We start from the raw sequence: 16,818 nt of genomic DNA, 5'->3' as shown, positions 1-16,818 counted from the left end.
CTCCGTTATTCATTCTGGATCCCCTAATTACCACCCTAACTACATCAAGTAGGATCGTTATTTGGATGTAAAGCTCTTTCAGAAGTTAATGAAAGTAGGTTACACTTTTTTTTTATTTGCATCAAATAGAAGATTGTGATGTGAATTGAATTGGTTATTTCGATGCTTTGTTTTTATTAAATAACTTGGGGCAGCAGTATAAATCCATTCAATCTTCAGAACTATTTCTGCTATAAACTGAAAATTTACTCAATAAAAATGCACTAACAAAAAAAAATAGTTGATTGCTGTATTAGTGATAATAAGAGTAAAAAGAGATTGAAAATATTTACAAAAAAAAAAAAGAATGGCCCTATAATTTAATAATAAATCGATCGATCAATATCCAAATAAAAACATATATTGAGTTGCACAAACACATAAAATACTCAAATATGTATGTAAGTATATCTCTTCGTTGGCAAACACAAAGATATATACCACATCGAATGTCCATTATTTTCTTCTTACTCTAATGTAGTAACTCATAGAAATTAAATTCGTGAAAATCAGAGAAATAATCTCTTTGTTACTAACTCCAATAAGAAGTAATATGTTTAGGTCAAATTTTCGAAGAGGAAATAATCGACAAGAAACAAAAACTACCTAATTAATAATATTTTTAAAGGTAGATCTCTCTTCTTCATTCTTTTTATACATTACTATTTTGTATTTGTCTTTGCGTTGTTTACGAACGAAACAATCAAAACTGGATTTAAAGTAGCTCAAACTTAATATTTTTAACTTCCGTGTGTAGAAGCACTACATGTTTCAAGAGGAACTAGTTATAGAAAAGGACTTATAGATTTCATTGAATCCATTACAATTAGTTTTAATTTTGTTCTCTTGTTTAGTAAGATAAAAACTGTGAAAAACTTTACTTTTGAAATAAGCTGCGTTAGGTTTATATTCGAAATAAGGTAATTAACAGAAACTCCGGGGTTCTAGTAAAGATTCTGCACTTAAAATATACTTTACATAGGAGTCTCTCAATCTCACTGTTGATGAACAGTTTTGTCTGTAGTGAGAAAACACTATTGAGGTTGACAGTCACAAAAAAAATGGCCCTGGGCGCCAACAACTGTTGACACACCTTAATTTAATTATTCCTCTTCATCTAGCCCTTCTACAGCCAAAGCGGTGTGAGGTTTTCTTCTGTACAACCTGATCCACCCACTCGAGGCGAAATTCGCCCTCTTGCTCCTCTCAAAGTTTATTTTTCGGAAGGCTTCTCTTAGCCCAACCTCCTATTTCAATCTGGTTTCTATAGGTACAACCCCTTCCTCTTGTTACAGCTACCTGTGTTTCTTAGAAGAGTCTAGACATTTTCGCTGGGTCTATTCTCAGCAGATGGGCGAATAACCTTAGATAGCTATGGTCAATATTAACCTCAGAGGGTTTGACACTTAAAATCCTTCTTATTAAGTGTTACTTACACGGTCTCACCGAGTCTTTCCTTTTATCATTCTCCTAATACCACTTCTCTGAATTTAACTTTTATACCTCTCAGTAAGTGCCCAGAACTCCGATGTGTCGGTGGGAATAGAAAGAAATGTTGACTTAAATATCAATATTTTTTTAACTTTTAACACCTTCCTAAGAGTGAGGAAATCTCCTTTAATGTATTTAAGTCTAATGATGGGGCTTAATCCAAATGGAAAGTTTAAATATTTTGCCCACAACACATACAGACACATTTCTAACAACTTGTTTTGACTGAAGGAACTACCTTAATAAGGATATTTCCATGAAAAGTATGTTGCAGTAAGAAAATACTGCCCAGAAGCCGGCAATGCTCTGAGAGGGCTCTAGGTCAAAGAGAAGGCCAATGACATTTAATGTTAGAGAATTTCAAAATAAAATAAAATAAAAATAAAGCAAGTTAAAATACGTAGAACGTTTAGGTAAATGACGTTTAAAAATAATAAGCAGCCTCATTACAAAATACCTAATATTAACAGCAAAACCGCGAAGAGCTAAGCACCACATGTGTTAAAATGCACTAATTTCAAGAAATCTTTGATGTCATTACAAGACTTTGAAGGTCTATGGATGTTTAGCCATCCCGCTAAGGTCTTCATGGAGATTATCAACAAAAACAACATTCTAAGGCTCTTCATACTCCTCGCGAGTGTTCAACGATAATTTTTATTCGATTCTTCTCTGCCTCATTTCAAATCGTTCGTCTGAAACATTATGTTAGGAACGACAATGAGGCCACACTAATCCTACTCGGAAAAGTTACTTAGCACAATGTATGGCTAAATAGATAGACTTCTTCCTGACAAACACATTCCATTTCCCTCATCATTTTGGAGCTTCAATGCTTCAGTTATAGTGGTGGATAGTAATTAATGCATTAATATGAAAATAAATATTTGTATATTAATACGAATCATTAATATATGGTTATTTTAAAACAACTTTCCAGAACTTATCAGTAATAATAAACTTGTGGGAAGTAAAAAAACGATAACAAAATTTAAATGAATTTCTTAAATCTACAATTAGAATTTTGATAAGAATTTTCGTAGGAAGTGTGGTGAACCACAGTGAAGATAACGTTAAACTTATTAAGTCAAATATTTGCCGACTTTCTACATTTCTCGTCTTAGTTTCAATCTTCCAAGTAAGTACTTAAATATATTATTATTTATTGATGCTGGATAGTTTAATGTTGGAACAGATTACTTTCAATTTATTAATCTTAACTATTCTGAGAAATTCAAACGCTTTTTTTTGTTGAGAATTCTGACTATAATTTTAATTTTATATTGATCAGATTTTTTAAAAAATAAGTAAAATAAACCTTAAAAAAGAAACTTCTTCCTTTGTTCTTCATTAGAATTTTCTCTGTTTCAGTGAAAAATTTTCTAGCATTTTAGTATGATATTTAGACATTCTTTTCTTTTTTTTTCCGCAATGTAGCTTTGAAAATTGTAGAGCACTCTTCCTTCAGTGAGTACTTCTGGTTTCAGAAACTTTGGGAAAGTTTTTTTTTGTAAATATGTAGGTTATTTATATAAATTTATATATACATTATATATATAAATTTGACGTTCTATTATGTTGTAAAATTTATATAATCTGCTTTATGTACTCGTATTAAACTTAATCTTTTCGGGCGATTTCTTTCGTTTTCCAGTTAAAGATTTAATCTCTCTCTTCCTTTCTCCCAAGGTTTATCCTTAAATTTTTTTTCTTGATTATGAAGAGCTTAAAAAACAAGAAATAACCAAACTGTTAATTCCTAAGAAAATAACGACTCCATGTCAGCCACACAAAAAAGTCCTAAATTCATTATCAACACATTCTTACTAAATTGAAATTCATTTGAAAATAAATAATTAATTTGAAAGGTGAATTAAAACCAACTTTAGTTTCAATAAAACTAAAAAAATAAAGAAAATTTACCAACATTGCAATCAGTATAGGTAACTTGAGCATTTTGCACCAAATATTGATTGAAATTTTATCTCTTACGGCGAGAAAAGCTTGAAACAATTGGCGTTTTGGGTCTTAGAATGAATGAGGGTTGGGAATAGACTAATAAAAACATTATTTTGAAGAGGGTATAAGGGAAATCTTACTCATTGATTTTTGCAACATATTCATAGAAGTTCTATGTCTATTTATTGTATGAACACGGCAAGGATACTTGTGTGTGGGTTATAAAGTTCTAATGAGATTAGACAGGAATGATTGATACACTGAAGTTTTGGTACAGGGAAGCATGTGCTCCAGAATTGTATACCTTCCGAAAAAGTTATTAATTGACTTTAAAATAAGTTGATTTTGTTTTCCTTCATAACAAATTGGATCTACAATTCAGAATTTTTCACACTCAATATTGTCTGTAACTCTAGATTAGGACATTTACTTTTCTATCTTTTATTTAAAAAAAAAATTAAGAAATTTCCTTAATAAAGTAAAAGAAAAAGTAAAGTGAAGTAATGCCTACTTTTTTTTCAAGCGAGCTTTACTTCTAAAAATCAAATTAGGTGTCATGAACGGAGGCAAACATAAATTTACTATTAAATTCTCATCATCACCAACAAATAAAATCCAAGGCCTGGATCGGGAATCGAACCCAGTTCCGCAATACATCATATCCTAACGGGACCTCGCCTCTATCCTCCCGGTGACTATTGTGCCTATTTTTAACTTTAACCACATTTCTTGACTATTTACAATTATATAGCAGTTTTAATGAAATGAGAAAATTACAATTGAAAATAAATGGAAAATAGAAACATATAACGTTGCGGCAATTTCCCTTTATCACTGTCCAACTTCTATCAAACAGTTACCTAGATATAAATTTTATACTAACTTTACTTTGGCAAGTTCAACTTCTACAAACTTGTTATTTAATTTAGAGAACATTTGCGAGAAAATTCATTTTTACATTTCTATTGCATTTAGAAAAAGTTCGATATCTTTTTTCTTATAGCCTAGAGAGATTTAAAATCTTTGGTTATTCTCATGCGTTGATAAAATTTTCACTTTTAACCGTCTAAGTAGAACTATTGCAATCGTAGACATTTTACTATTATTCCTTTATTTTAGTAGAAGAGTATAAGAATAAGGATCATGCCATAATTCTTTTTAGTAGTAGAGTGTTTTGTCGTTGTATGTTAAGAATTACTGACACACCAAAAACTTCCCCTATTTACTTATTTAATGTGGCAAAAAAAGTTTTTCGACAAAAGAAATAAAAACTATTATCTAAACTACTAAAAAGTAGTCTAACCAGTTAATAATGACTTAACTAAGAAAAACTTTGCAAATAAAAGAGTCATAAATGAAGAACGGAAGTTTTCATCATGTTGTAGCTCCTCAAACTGCAATAGAATTATACAACTATTTTTGTTTCGTTAATATTATTGTTATTATAAATGTATTTTCAAAACTTACATTAAATAATATAGTTTTATGTCTTTCTTCTCCTTTTTCCTTGGCAAAGCTTCCACACTCGATTTGCTTCTGCAAAGGATTCTTCCTCGAGTCATTCGCGCTCATTGTCATTTATAAAAGGACCTGACGCCTTCGCTCACCACATTGTCCAATTCTACTTTTCTTGCTTGCTTTCTTTTTTTTTTCTTCTTCTTCTTGCCACTTTATTAAAATGCATTCTGGCGATAATTTAGAAAACATTTTGTATCCATTTTTGAGAATATATTGAGCTATAAGATTTTAAGAGCTGTACCCACACAATTACTGATTTATTTGTTTAAAGATTGCATCTCAGGAGGACTTCTTAAATTCTCTCAAAGAAAACTGTACTCTCTACGAAACTCTTAATTTCTTTTTAACTGAAAGACAAACAACAAATAAGCTACATGTGCTTTCTTATAGATAAAGCATGGCTTTAAAGGTCAGTTCGGTGAATCTCCTTGCTCTGGAGAATTCTAAAGAACACAAAACCTCCAAATACGAGGCTGTCCATTTGAAACCGCCAACAGCGATATTTAGAAGAGGACAAGAGTTTGAATTCGATGTTACATTCACCAACCGTGCTTACAATCCAGAACTCGATAAACTCCGGGTGCTGTTCAAACTCGGTAATTGTAATTTACCAAAAACTATATTTATTGTGATTAGTAAAAAGTTATTGTTTAAACTACAAATTCAATCATTTATTTATTTCTATTAACAGCGGATGATGAAGTGAAGTTACGTCCGAGAGGGGGATCCTGGATTACTAACAATCAGGATATCCTGGATGATATGGACATGTGGTCCCTTAGGGTGATCAGCTCCAAAGGAAAAACTTTCAAATTAAAGGTAAATTGCTAGTGAATAGTAGATTGCTAGCTTAGAGATCTCCTTTTTGAGCTCGACATGCCGAACTTCTTGGGGATATTTCAAGATCATCCAAACACCTCAGCCTCCTTCTTTCTCTTAATTTTCTTTCTCCTGATTCTGACGAAAACACCACTTTTTAAACACGGTGCTCTAGATTGGGTTTGCTGAGTATCACATTCAGTTGGCAAATCCTTTCAACCAACTATAGAAATCTATTATTATAATTACAATAACTAAATTCAATTATCTTGCCTGTGGGCACATCCAGGCTTGGATAATCTCTCTAGTAATGTCACAGTACTAGTAATTTAATGCGTTTTACTTTATCCCTAAAACATATCTGGCTTAGTATTAGTACCAATAGTTAACGTAGCATTAACCTCTTAATAGTGTGTCTCTTAGAATTTTGTCAAACGTGCTAAGCCAGACTGATGTAACTATAAACGGTTGTCATCAAATCGTCAAAGATTAAGGACATTTATTCCGTTTATATCTTCCCTTAAATGAATAATTTACGAAAATATTACTAAACAGGATCGAGTGAATTGCTGAAATTCTGTCTTTAATGATAATGGCATTACCACTAGTCCGAATTTTCTCGACAAATCATTGCCAGCTGATTTCTTAGAAACTAGTACTTGTATATTAACTGCTCATATAAAAGACCCAAACTTATTTTTGGAACTCTTATTGTAAAATTCATTTTAGAGCATTCTTAGGAACGGTTAGAAGTGGTTAATTCTAAAGTGCCATTTCAGTGAATTGAGCGGGAGTTACCATCTATCCAAGTCATTTTAGAATAAGTAGATTGCTGAAATTCATATTTCGATGAGAATCTCTTGCAATTAATGAATGAATGCAATTATTTTAATTTTTAAACCGTCTATCATATCATCTTATAAAAGTCAAAGTTACAGAAAAGAAAGGTTAGAAACTTAATTTATTTATAATTTCAATTTTGTTTATAATTTATTGTATTCTCTACTTTTCGTTACAAAAAAAAAAAAAAAATTGGCTCATAAAGTTCCTTTGTAAAGTGTGGATGAGCATATTCAGAATCGTGGCACAATAAGCTCAGAAGTGGCACGGTTCAATACATGTTGAATAATTTATATATTCAGACTAATGCTCGCTGAACATGAACTCCTACTTACTAAAAGATACTTTCCAGCATTCTTGCTTACGATTAGATAAGTTTAATTAAATCAACAAACAATATGATTTTTGTTATTTTAATAAAATAAAATAAAAAATGAAGCTGTTAGAAAGTGTACTTAAATATTTAATATAGCGCCCAGGAAAGGTTTGTGGCGGTCGACACTATTTTGTATGGTATGTCCGTTGTAGTTGACACAGAAATTTAAACGCTTTGACCGTCCTCCGCCGAACCCAATGCAAATTTGATGATGTACACAATCTAGCATCTAGCTAAGTTGGCGAGTAGCTTAGAGCAACATAATTTTTTCCACTTTTTTTTTTTTTTGAATGAATAGTTAATTTTCTGTATTTTTACCGTCTTCACATAAACCAGCTTAAATAATTTGCCCTAACATTCTGACAGTTATTGATGATATGGATAAATTAACTTGGGAAAAAACAGATCTCGCTTAAATAAATACATGCAGACAATTTTTGTATTATTATTTCTATTCAACTTAGCAAATTTTATTCAAAGTTTTTCGAGATGTACAAAGTAACAGTTAAGTTTTCACTCTCAAAGGACTTGTATGTAAAGAACATTGAGACTCAGGCGTCCATCTAAAGGCAGGATAAAAGTTCTTTAGCATGGACAGAAATAATTGTTGCCAATAAAATTTTACTTTGTGAAGAATAACGTCAGTAATGGTACACTTTATCTGTAGCATGGTACTTTTTCTGTTAGGTACTTTAAAGTAGATCAGTTGTGTAAATTGTTTTAAAAAGAATTTAATGGTTTTGTACGCAGAATTGTTACTATGTAGGCAACGTGAGCCCACCTTCCCACGACAAAAACGAATCAGATATCAAAGCAATGGGTTGTAATGTCGATTCCATCTGCTGGTTGTCACAATAACACTAAAACTTGTAGATGCTTCAAAATTCTTTTGGGCTAACCAAATGCAAAATTTTATGAGCATGGGCTTTGATTGCAAAAGTCAATATCAACAAAATACATACAAAAAAAATGTGATGACTGTTTTAGGTGAGAACCCCAGTGAGAACACCAATTGGAGCTTGGAAGTTAATAATAAAAAGTGAACTAAGAAGTCATCTTGGAAGTGAAACTTATGAAAATCCGGAAATATTTTATCTTATTCTCAATCCATGGCACAAAGGTAAACTAATGCAATAAATACAACAATTTCAAAAATAATTTCACAAAATGAATTATAATTGTTCCTCTTTTTCTTCTTCTCCTTTTTTCAGATGACAATGTTTACATGCCTGATACTCATTTATTGGAAGAATACGTAACGAACGATGTTGGGAAAGTTTATGTTGGTACTAAAAATTATGTTAAAGGTCGTCATTGGTTATTCGGACAATTTGAGGCTCATGTGTTTCCAATTATCAGAAAATTACTCAAAAATTCCAGCTTAGACTACCATGAAAAAGGCGATCCAGTTCACTTGGCTAGGTTGACATTTGAGACAGTAAGTAATTTGGATGAGATTGTTTAAAAACTATTCTTATGCTGTAAATCAGGGAAGTAACAATACTTCATTATTTAAATCCAAAAATCTGGATACTTCAGCCAAGCTCAAAACAAACAATATGCTGAACTAGAATTAGAAACCTTTAAAGGTTTAAAAATAAGTTCCTTCTTGAACATTCTGCTCCTAGCTAAATTCTAGAACTAGATCATCTTTTATCTTACATATTATAAAATTTGGAAAAAGCAAGTTAATTCTTCTTCCTCATACTTGCCTTATTGGTTTGACCCAAATCCGAGGGGGAAAATTCATTCATTTCTTGTGGCATTTCCACAAGTGACGAAGAGAACTCTCATAATTAATCCCACAGGTCGATTCCGAATAAGGACTAAAGGAACACCTGGAAAAGGGGAAGTATATAGTAAGGCAACAGCTTTTTAAAATAAATAATAAAGAAAGAACAATTCAGAAATAGAGAGTTTGAGGTTTATGGCTTATGGTTTGGATCGAGAGGAACAATTGTTAGGATAACCGAAGTTCTTCGGATTTTAGGGGCATTCACCTTAGTTTCTTAAGGATTCTCAAGAAGTCAGCAATCACCCACTGACGTCACTACTTTATCATATTATTTATAAGTAATAAAAGGTTCTAGTGTGCTATGAACATTTGGTAAAATGATCAATTATCTCTGGTGACTAAACTGCCTTTTTCTGGCGTTGCCTTTGTATTTATATAGATTGTATTTATGTAAGCAGTTCACATGTTTGACTCCATGGATCTTGTGACTGATTAGCAGTTTACAGTTTTTCATTACGTTCAACCAATTGCGTCTTTATTTAATATAAATTATTAAGGTACATTTTAACCCTCGGAATATCGTTTCTATTAGCACAGAACTTCGTTCCTCTCTCACCAACAAAAATAAAATAATAATAAAAGTAAGCATCATCTGTTCCCTTTTATAGCGTCTTGATTGATTGATTTTTATACCGTAACCTCTCAATTTCTTAGTCAATTCTATTTTATTCTATTTTACAGCATAGACTTCTTGAAGGCAATTGGAGTGGTAGCTATGAAGATGGCACTAGTCCCTCAATGTGGACCGGCTCTGCGCCAATATTGAAAGAATATTCAAAGACTGGAATTGCAGTAAAGTATGGCCAGTGCTGGGTTTTTGCTTCAGTTGCTTGTTCATGTAAGTATTTTTTTCTTTTTTATGAGTAATTCGACTGCGGCTGAATTACAATCGCTCGCTCAATTCATCAGAATTTAAGATATAGATAGAAAGGAGTGAACTTGGTGAGAGAGAGCCGCTAAACACCAATTACTTATCACTGAGAACATCCAATGTGTAGATCTCTAATCCACAGTAACATTGAAACGAACAAAGATTCTTCTCTCTTTTAGAACTACATTGTCTTTATTACTCTAAATTATGAATTTATATATTTTGCAGTGTGCAGAGCTATTGGTCTGCCAGCCAGAGTGGTAACCAACATTATCTCTGCCCAGGATTATGATGATTCGTTGACAGTTGATAAATATTTTGATAAAGATGGGGAATTTTTGGAGTTTGAGAGTGAATCACTTTGGAATTTCCATGCATGGACCGATGTGTGGATGTCTAGACCAGATCTGCCGTCAGGTTATGGTGGATGGCAAGCTATTGATGCAACTATAAGTAAGTAGATGTGATAGTTTCGTTTCTATTATTTCATTTCGTAGTTATGAACATGACCTCTTTTCTGAAATAAATACATGTTTTAATTGCTAAAGACACTGGCCCATCATCACTGGAGGCAATTAAAAGAGGAGAAGTTGGTCTGATGTATGATGTTGCCGAGAAAATCGCTGAAGTAAATGCCGACGTCGTCGATTGGAAAGAAGATGAAGAATCTGTGCTTGGATTTAAAAAAATAAAAACCAGTACTGATTAGTACGTAATTTTTAACTATATAAATTTAAAATAAATTTTGGTTTAAAAAATCTAGAATATTTTAGATGTTTAATATAAAAAGAACTTTAGATAAAAGTATATGGTTAAAATTATTCCGCTGTATTTCTAGCGTTGGTTACAAACTGTTGACTAAGAGACCTCACATTTTTGATCCGAATGGAGAAAGAGATCAGGATGATGTAATGCATCAGTACAAAAATCCTGAAGGTATGTAACGAAAATACTGTATAATTTTAAAAATACCTGAATAACTACTTCTTGTAGATGTGTTAATCGTAAATCACACCTTAAGAAAATTCCATGTTCATAGTTATAAGCCTGAATAGCAAAATTATTTCTGGAGCAGTTATTCCTCTATAATAACTTTAAATTTCCAGATCAAGTTCATTGCTATCCTGGTCTTTACTAATGGTTATTTAAAATTTATACATTAGACTCAAAAGAACTTTTTTTGCTAACGTTTCAAGCTTCATACCACCCCCCCACTTATCGAATTTCTAGGGAGCGCTTTTGAAAATTATTTATCTATCTCCTCGTTTTCATGTGGCAGAAAGACATTTCCATCTATCAGTAACATCAAGGTATCAGTATCAGTCTCCACTCCACTAACAAATGATTTAATTGGCACAAAATTATTTTTCATTCCGAAGTTACATTCTACAAACTTAATAATAATTATTAAGTTAATTTGATAAATATGGTTAACAAGCTCCCTGTAGGAATAGGCTTGTTGCAAACGCACATAGCCAACTTGGAAACTTCGGCAAAAGAGGTCATTAGGCTACAAGTACCACTCTTTAACGAGCATAAAGAAGAAAAGTTAGAGATTCTTTAAAGAGATCAAGGCCTCACATATGAGAACTAAGTTTTACAAATATTACTTGACTTTTTACTTATTGCACACGGCAACGTCTTGGCTTTTTTATTTATTGTGAAAGAAGGGAATATTTTATTTAGATCCGATCTCCAATCAAGTACAATTTTTTAAATTTTGTACCATTTTATTTATTATTTTTACCGATAGTATATCAAATGTCTAGAGGTGTCTGTCTGACCATGGAAACAAGATAACTAAAAGAAAACCCCAAGAAATAATATTGATATTTCTTTTTCGCACTCTCATTGGTTCTGTGAATTTTAGAAAAAATGCGACAGCCAGAAATATGAAGTTTAAGTTTATTTTACTGTGTAACACATCTCAAAAATGAAAATCGTAGAAAGCTCAAAATGGTTTCCTGTTTAAAATGATTATTGTTTCTAACTTTCTTCACTTATAGTTATCATTCTATTAAACTGTCATTTCTCTGTTTTGTTGATAAAAATTGAAAATTAAGGCGGAACCGTTGAATGCCTTAAACATTGCTTCGATAAATTGAAGAAATTATAAAATGAACTTCAGTTCAAAATTTTTTTTTTTATTTATTTATTTATTTTAGGCAGCAAAGAAGAAAGATTGGCTTTGTTTAGAGCAGCTTACAAGTGTAGCGGTAGGTCGTGTGAGGTGTATGGACTAAGTAAAGCAGAGGAGCTTGAGGAAATCAAATTCACGTTACCAGAAATAGATTCAGTTTTCATTGGAAAGAACTTCTCTATTGTCTTAAACATGGAGGTATTGAATTACCATCTAGCTAGCTTTGAGATCCATCATAGATCAGTTTGGCCAATTTTTTTTTTTTCTTGTTCAATGAAAATTGAGAAATAAAAATTATTTTAAAATTCTAAACTACAGTCATGATTTAGGGATATTTGAAATTTCAGAACTTCTGTACTAAATATGGTTTTATTTTAGCTTATTAATGCTCTTACTGCAAGATATATTACTATACGAGTATATACAACATACGTTCGATTTTTCAGAATACAGTCAATGAAAAGAGGAATGTGCAGATAGCGTTAACATTGATAAGTCTTTTTTACAATGGAGTCAGAGGACATACAATAAAAAGAATCTCTGATACTGTGCAAATTGGTCCAAACAGCCGTATGGTTTTTTTTATCATTATTTTTAGCATTAAGCTTTTTAGTTTGATTGTTTATTTTTATTATTATTGGTGCCTGGAGCTTGTTTAATGTCTTGCTGGTCTTCAGTCATAATAGTGTATTAATTTTAGAAATTTTAATTTGAGTTAAATCTTCTTAATAAAAATAAAGTCAAATGGGAGGTTAGTAATCTTTATTACAAAGTTAATAACTAGGAATTTTGTCTTTAATTCATTTTTCATGCTTCCCATTTTGGCGAAGAAGCAAAAAATTATAATATTGTGGGTTCAACTTTAAGAAGATTCTAGAAATAAGCAGACGTCAAGCCTGTTTCAAATTTTCTGCAGAAAAATTCGCTCAATATAAAGAGAAGATTGCGTTTAGAAAAAAAATCATTGGACCACTATTTCAGGCATTGAGCCTCAAATTATTAATCATAAAAATTGTGCTGAAAAGATGCCAAATTGTGTTTTTGGTTAGGAATCTGTTGTAGAAATCACCTTACGACTGTAAGTTAGTTATGAACATGTAAGATAGTTAAGTAAGAAGGCGTAAATGAGTGCTAGAACGGATAAAATCAGCTTGTAAGAACAACTAATTTTTAGCTTAAGAGGAAATTCACCAAAATTGATTTATATGGAATAGTCTTTACAGGAAGGAAGAGAGAACATAAAAGGTGTTTAAAAGTAAAGAAAATGCCGCCATGAATGGTCAAAAGCTTGAGAAAATCGAAAGGTTTACTTTACTAAAAGTAAGGATTGTTTCCAATAGAAGGAAACTTGAAAAGAAAGTCGATTATCTTTCAGTACAAGGATAATTCTTTTCAATATCTAAATTAAAGTTTTTTGTCCAATGGAAGTGATGCAGAACAGTCAGCATTGTCTCTTCCGGATTTTTTCTTTACTAGATCGTATTTTTAAGCAGCTGAAGTAGAATAATGTTTTATTTCTTTTAAATCTGGTTGTTCTAAAACTAATAGACAATTAAGAATTGAATAAAAACGAAACTGCTGCAACTGAAACACTAAAACATTAATTACATTGAAATTTTAGAGAAACAATTCACAGTTGAGGTAAAAGCTGAAGATTACATTGGTAAATTGGTGGAATTTAGCCTGTTAAAAGCATATGTATTGGCAACTGTTGAAGAGACTAAACAATCCTGGGCAGGTGAAGATGATTACCAAATTACTAAACCTTCTCTAATTGTTGAGGTAAAATTTGAACTCTTAGACGATTTTCGTGTATTTTTCTTTTCTTTTCCTTTTTAGTATAAGGTTTGATTGATATTAATTAATTTCAGATTGATGGATCACTTAAAGTGGGCGTAACTGGTAAAATATTCTTTAAATTGAAAAATCCTCTTAAAGTAGAATTGACAGATTGTCAATTAATTTTTGACTGTCCAGGTTTATTGAAATATCAAAAATTACCTTTTAGGTAAATATTTTTAATTAAAATCTGAAACTATGTAAGAAAATTATGCTATCCCTCGATTTACACGCCACTTAATTTACATGTTTTCGCTTTTACACGAATTAAAAAAAAAAGCGCAGGAAGGAGGGACCTAACAACTTTAACATTCCAGATGTTGAATATTTGTTAAAAACGAAGAAATTTTAGAAGCATAGTTTGAGGTCTTAGTAAATCAGATACTCGATGAAATTTGAAAAATTAGTTCCGGCGATTACTATGACGAAAAAAATTTGTTGAATATCGAGATTTATTTTCATTCTTTAGATTGATTAACACGGTTCACAGTTTGGTTGAATAAATCTTATTTTACTTTAAATCCGAGCTTCGTTTTAAACGATTTCTGAGGAGCACATCTACTTTGTAAATCGAGGGATTGATTGGTGGTAAATACACTCAAATACTTCATTTCTATTGTTGGTTAAGCTGTTTTATCACTTAATGAGATGCAATTATTATTTCAGAGTTCCTACATAAATAATAATGCAGTAGTAAAGGATATGAATTTGCTTGTTGAAATTTTTAGACAAGTCAATCTTAATTTAATTTAACTTGTCTCAACCAAATAAAAATGCTTTACTAATAAATAATATATTATTTCAATGTCTATTTTAGAAATGTATTACCTGAGGAGAATATGAAAATCGAAGCTTTGGTTACACCCTCTACCCAAGGAAAATTAACTTTGGTTGCTTTGTTTCACTCTAAACAATTACATGATATAATGGGCTCTACTATGATAGAAGTTATTTAAAATATATAAATATGAATATATGTTTTTAATGTATTGAAATTTATCCATTGAACAATATGAGTATGTTTATTTTTCTTAATTTTAAAACTTACATCTTGAAGCTTGAATTTTTATATTAATGTATTCTCTATAATTTAATGAAATATAATTGAAACTCTAAAAGTAAATTGTTTTTTCGTTTCTAATAAATTTATATTTTTCGAAATTGTTACATTCTTACATAAAATTAGTCGAAATCTTTAAACAAATGCAATTCATTTTACTAATTACAAGAATTAAAGAAAATAAAAAGTTGTTAAGTAGATAAATGAACAAAAACTGCGGTTTGTTAACAGATGCTTTATTTCTGTTAATTAAAACTAATTAAAATATAAATATTCAAAAAAAAACTATCAGGATAATACTGATATTAAAGCTACAATAAAATTGTATATGTAGAGTTAATCGTTCTTTAACAAATTAATATACTTAACAATCGCTTCAGCATATGACATGAATTTTCATGCTGAGTCACTCACATCAAAATATGAGAATTTCTTCAAAATATTTTTTACTCTTTAATCGTCGAAAAAGGACTTTCTATTTTTTATCATTTGTAGGAATAGACTGATTAAGAAGTTAAATGAAAGTGACTAAGGACATGCACTTAACTTGCAAGGGATTCTCCATTCTTTGGCCTAGGCAATCCTAAGCAACGACCTTTAAATAACGAAAGTGTTTAACTAAAACTAGAAAACAGTTCCAATGATTTCACGATAAGTAATGTTACTTGAGGTTAAAACCGAAAGCTGTTCAAAGCCAGAACTGAGATGTTGGCAGGAACTAGATTTTGATGTGATATTAGGCCTGCTTATGGGGCACCGTTGGTACAGAAGCACCATCAATGGTAAGTTAAAAATTTAGAGCCCTAGAGAAGATTATGGAAGTTAGGAAAGGTTGCGATAAGAGACCTTTGGCACCTTGAAACGAAAGGAAATCATATCCCAAAGCAACTGGTCGGTAAAATCCTGGTCCTTGTAAAAACTAAAAAAATTCACCTAATGGACTCTTCAATTATTTGGGTGTCACAATAATCCTAAAGGTTCTAAGTAGCTATCTTTTGGTTACAGTACTTAGAAATAGGCATCTTGGAGTTGGAAAAAAAAAACTTTTGGTAAATTGATTTTAATGAGTTCGAGTCAATATTGAAACTCATCGAGAATATTACAGCTTACTGGAACTGTCACGTATACTCTCTAAGTGAACATATCTCACTTTTGGTTGTTTATAGCTCTTTTTTCATAGTTATTCATTTTGCTCGGTCAACCTTTAAATGAAAAGCTACATAACTTTTAAAATCTCACATTAAATAAACGCTGCACTTTGAAAAGAAAAACTCCACACTTCTCAGAAATAGTATTGTCTCGGTTTATTCTTTAATGTGATATTCATTAAACTTTGTATTAACAATAAAGCTTTTAGTACTTACTCAAGAGTTTTCAAGTTAAAGTTTCCGCTTAAAAGCTTTTGTCATAGCTTTCCTTTGGTTGGAAAATTTTACTTTGTGCACCATAATAAATACTTCATGTACATAAATTATTATACATATTTATAAGGGCAAAGTTCAAAAATATACTGCATTTCTTTACTTAAACTAAAAATGAACGTTGTAATTGCATTGACGTACTAAGTAATTGACAATTATTATCTAATATGTTCAACACTTAAGACCATCTCAAGGTTTTGTAGATGGCAATTTTGAGAGTTTAATATGTCTGAATCCGATTTAAAAGATTAAAACTGTTAACAAGAAATTCTGGTGTAATTCTTCATCTGCTTTTGCTGCACTATTGATTTAACAAAATTATGATTGATACATTTTCTAAAATAATGTACTTACAGCCAAACTTTGTCTTTAAAAAAAAAAAAAATACAACTGAAGCAACTCATTAGTATTGCTTTCTCCATTTGTCAATTTTCTATGTTTGATTAGTGTTTCTTCCAATATTATTATTAATAACATTATTATTCACATTTTTATCATTTTAGTTGATAATGCTAAAGAATTTTGGTCTAAAAAAACGTAGGGCCAATAACCATTGCAATGCCGAACGGGAAGTTATTAGCTCAGTAGTTACTAGCTGGTTAGCATATACTAGATTCCCAAACGGAAAACCCAGATTCGAATCTCAGCAG

The 16,818-nt window shown here is 31.1% G+C and overlaps 1 protein-coding gene across 1 annotated transcript; it reads left to right on the top strand.

The window, feature by feature from the left end:
* Positions 1-2,536: 2,536 nt before the first annotated feature.
* LOC141450877 (hemocyte protein-glutamine gamma-glutamyltransferase-like) lies at positions 2,537-14,848 on the top strand. The gene is made up of 14 exons (XM_074121748.1): positions 2,537-2,668; positions 5,398-5,603; positions 5,699-5,826; positions 8,030-8,162; positions 8,254-8,480; positions 9,519-9,675; positions 9,937-10,161; positions 10,257-10,416; positions 10,547-10,644; positions 11,874-12,046; positions 12,295-12,418; positions 13,470-13,630; positions 13,720-13,856; positions 14,505-14,848. Exons 2-14 carry the CDS (start codon positions 5,405-5,407, stop codon positions 14,641-14,643), a joined length of 2,061 nt encoding a protein of 686 aa, XP_073977849.1. The 5' UTR covers positions 2,537-2,668; positions 5,398-5,404; the 3' UTR covers positions 14,644-14,848.
* The last annotated feature ends 1,970 nt before the right edge of the window (positions 14,849-16,818 follow it).

The sequence above is a fragment of the Rhodnius prolixus genome, unplaced genomic scaffold (genome assembly GCF_049639745.1).
Source record: "Rhodnius prolixus isolate KJV_2025 unplaced genomic scaffold, Rpr scaffold_8, whole genome shotgun sequence".
Taxonomy (NCBI): Eukaryota; Metazoa; Arthropoda; class Insecta; order Hemiptera; family Reduviidae; genus Rhodnius; species Rhodnius prolixus.
This window is presented reverse-complemented; position numbering and strand designations above follow the sequence as displayed.

Bases quoted from the DNA above. Each gene is read 5' to 3' on its own strand.
- LOC141450877 (XM_074121748.1), top strand. From the start codon at position 5,405: ATGGCTTTAAAGGTCAGTTCGGTGAATCTCCTTGCTCTGGAGAATTCT. The intron at 5,604-5,698 runs GTAATTGTAATT...TTCTATTAACAG, and splicing joins CCGGGTGCTGTTCAAACTCG to CGGATGATGAAGTGAAGTTA. The intron at 13,631-13,719 runs GTAAAATTTGAA...AATTAATTTCAG, and splicing joins AACCTTCTCTAATTGTTGAG to ATTGATGGATCACTTAAAGT.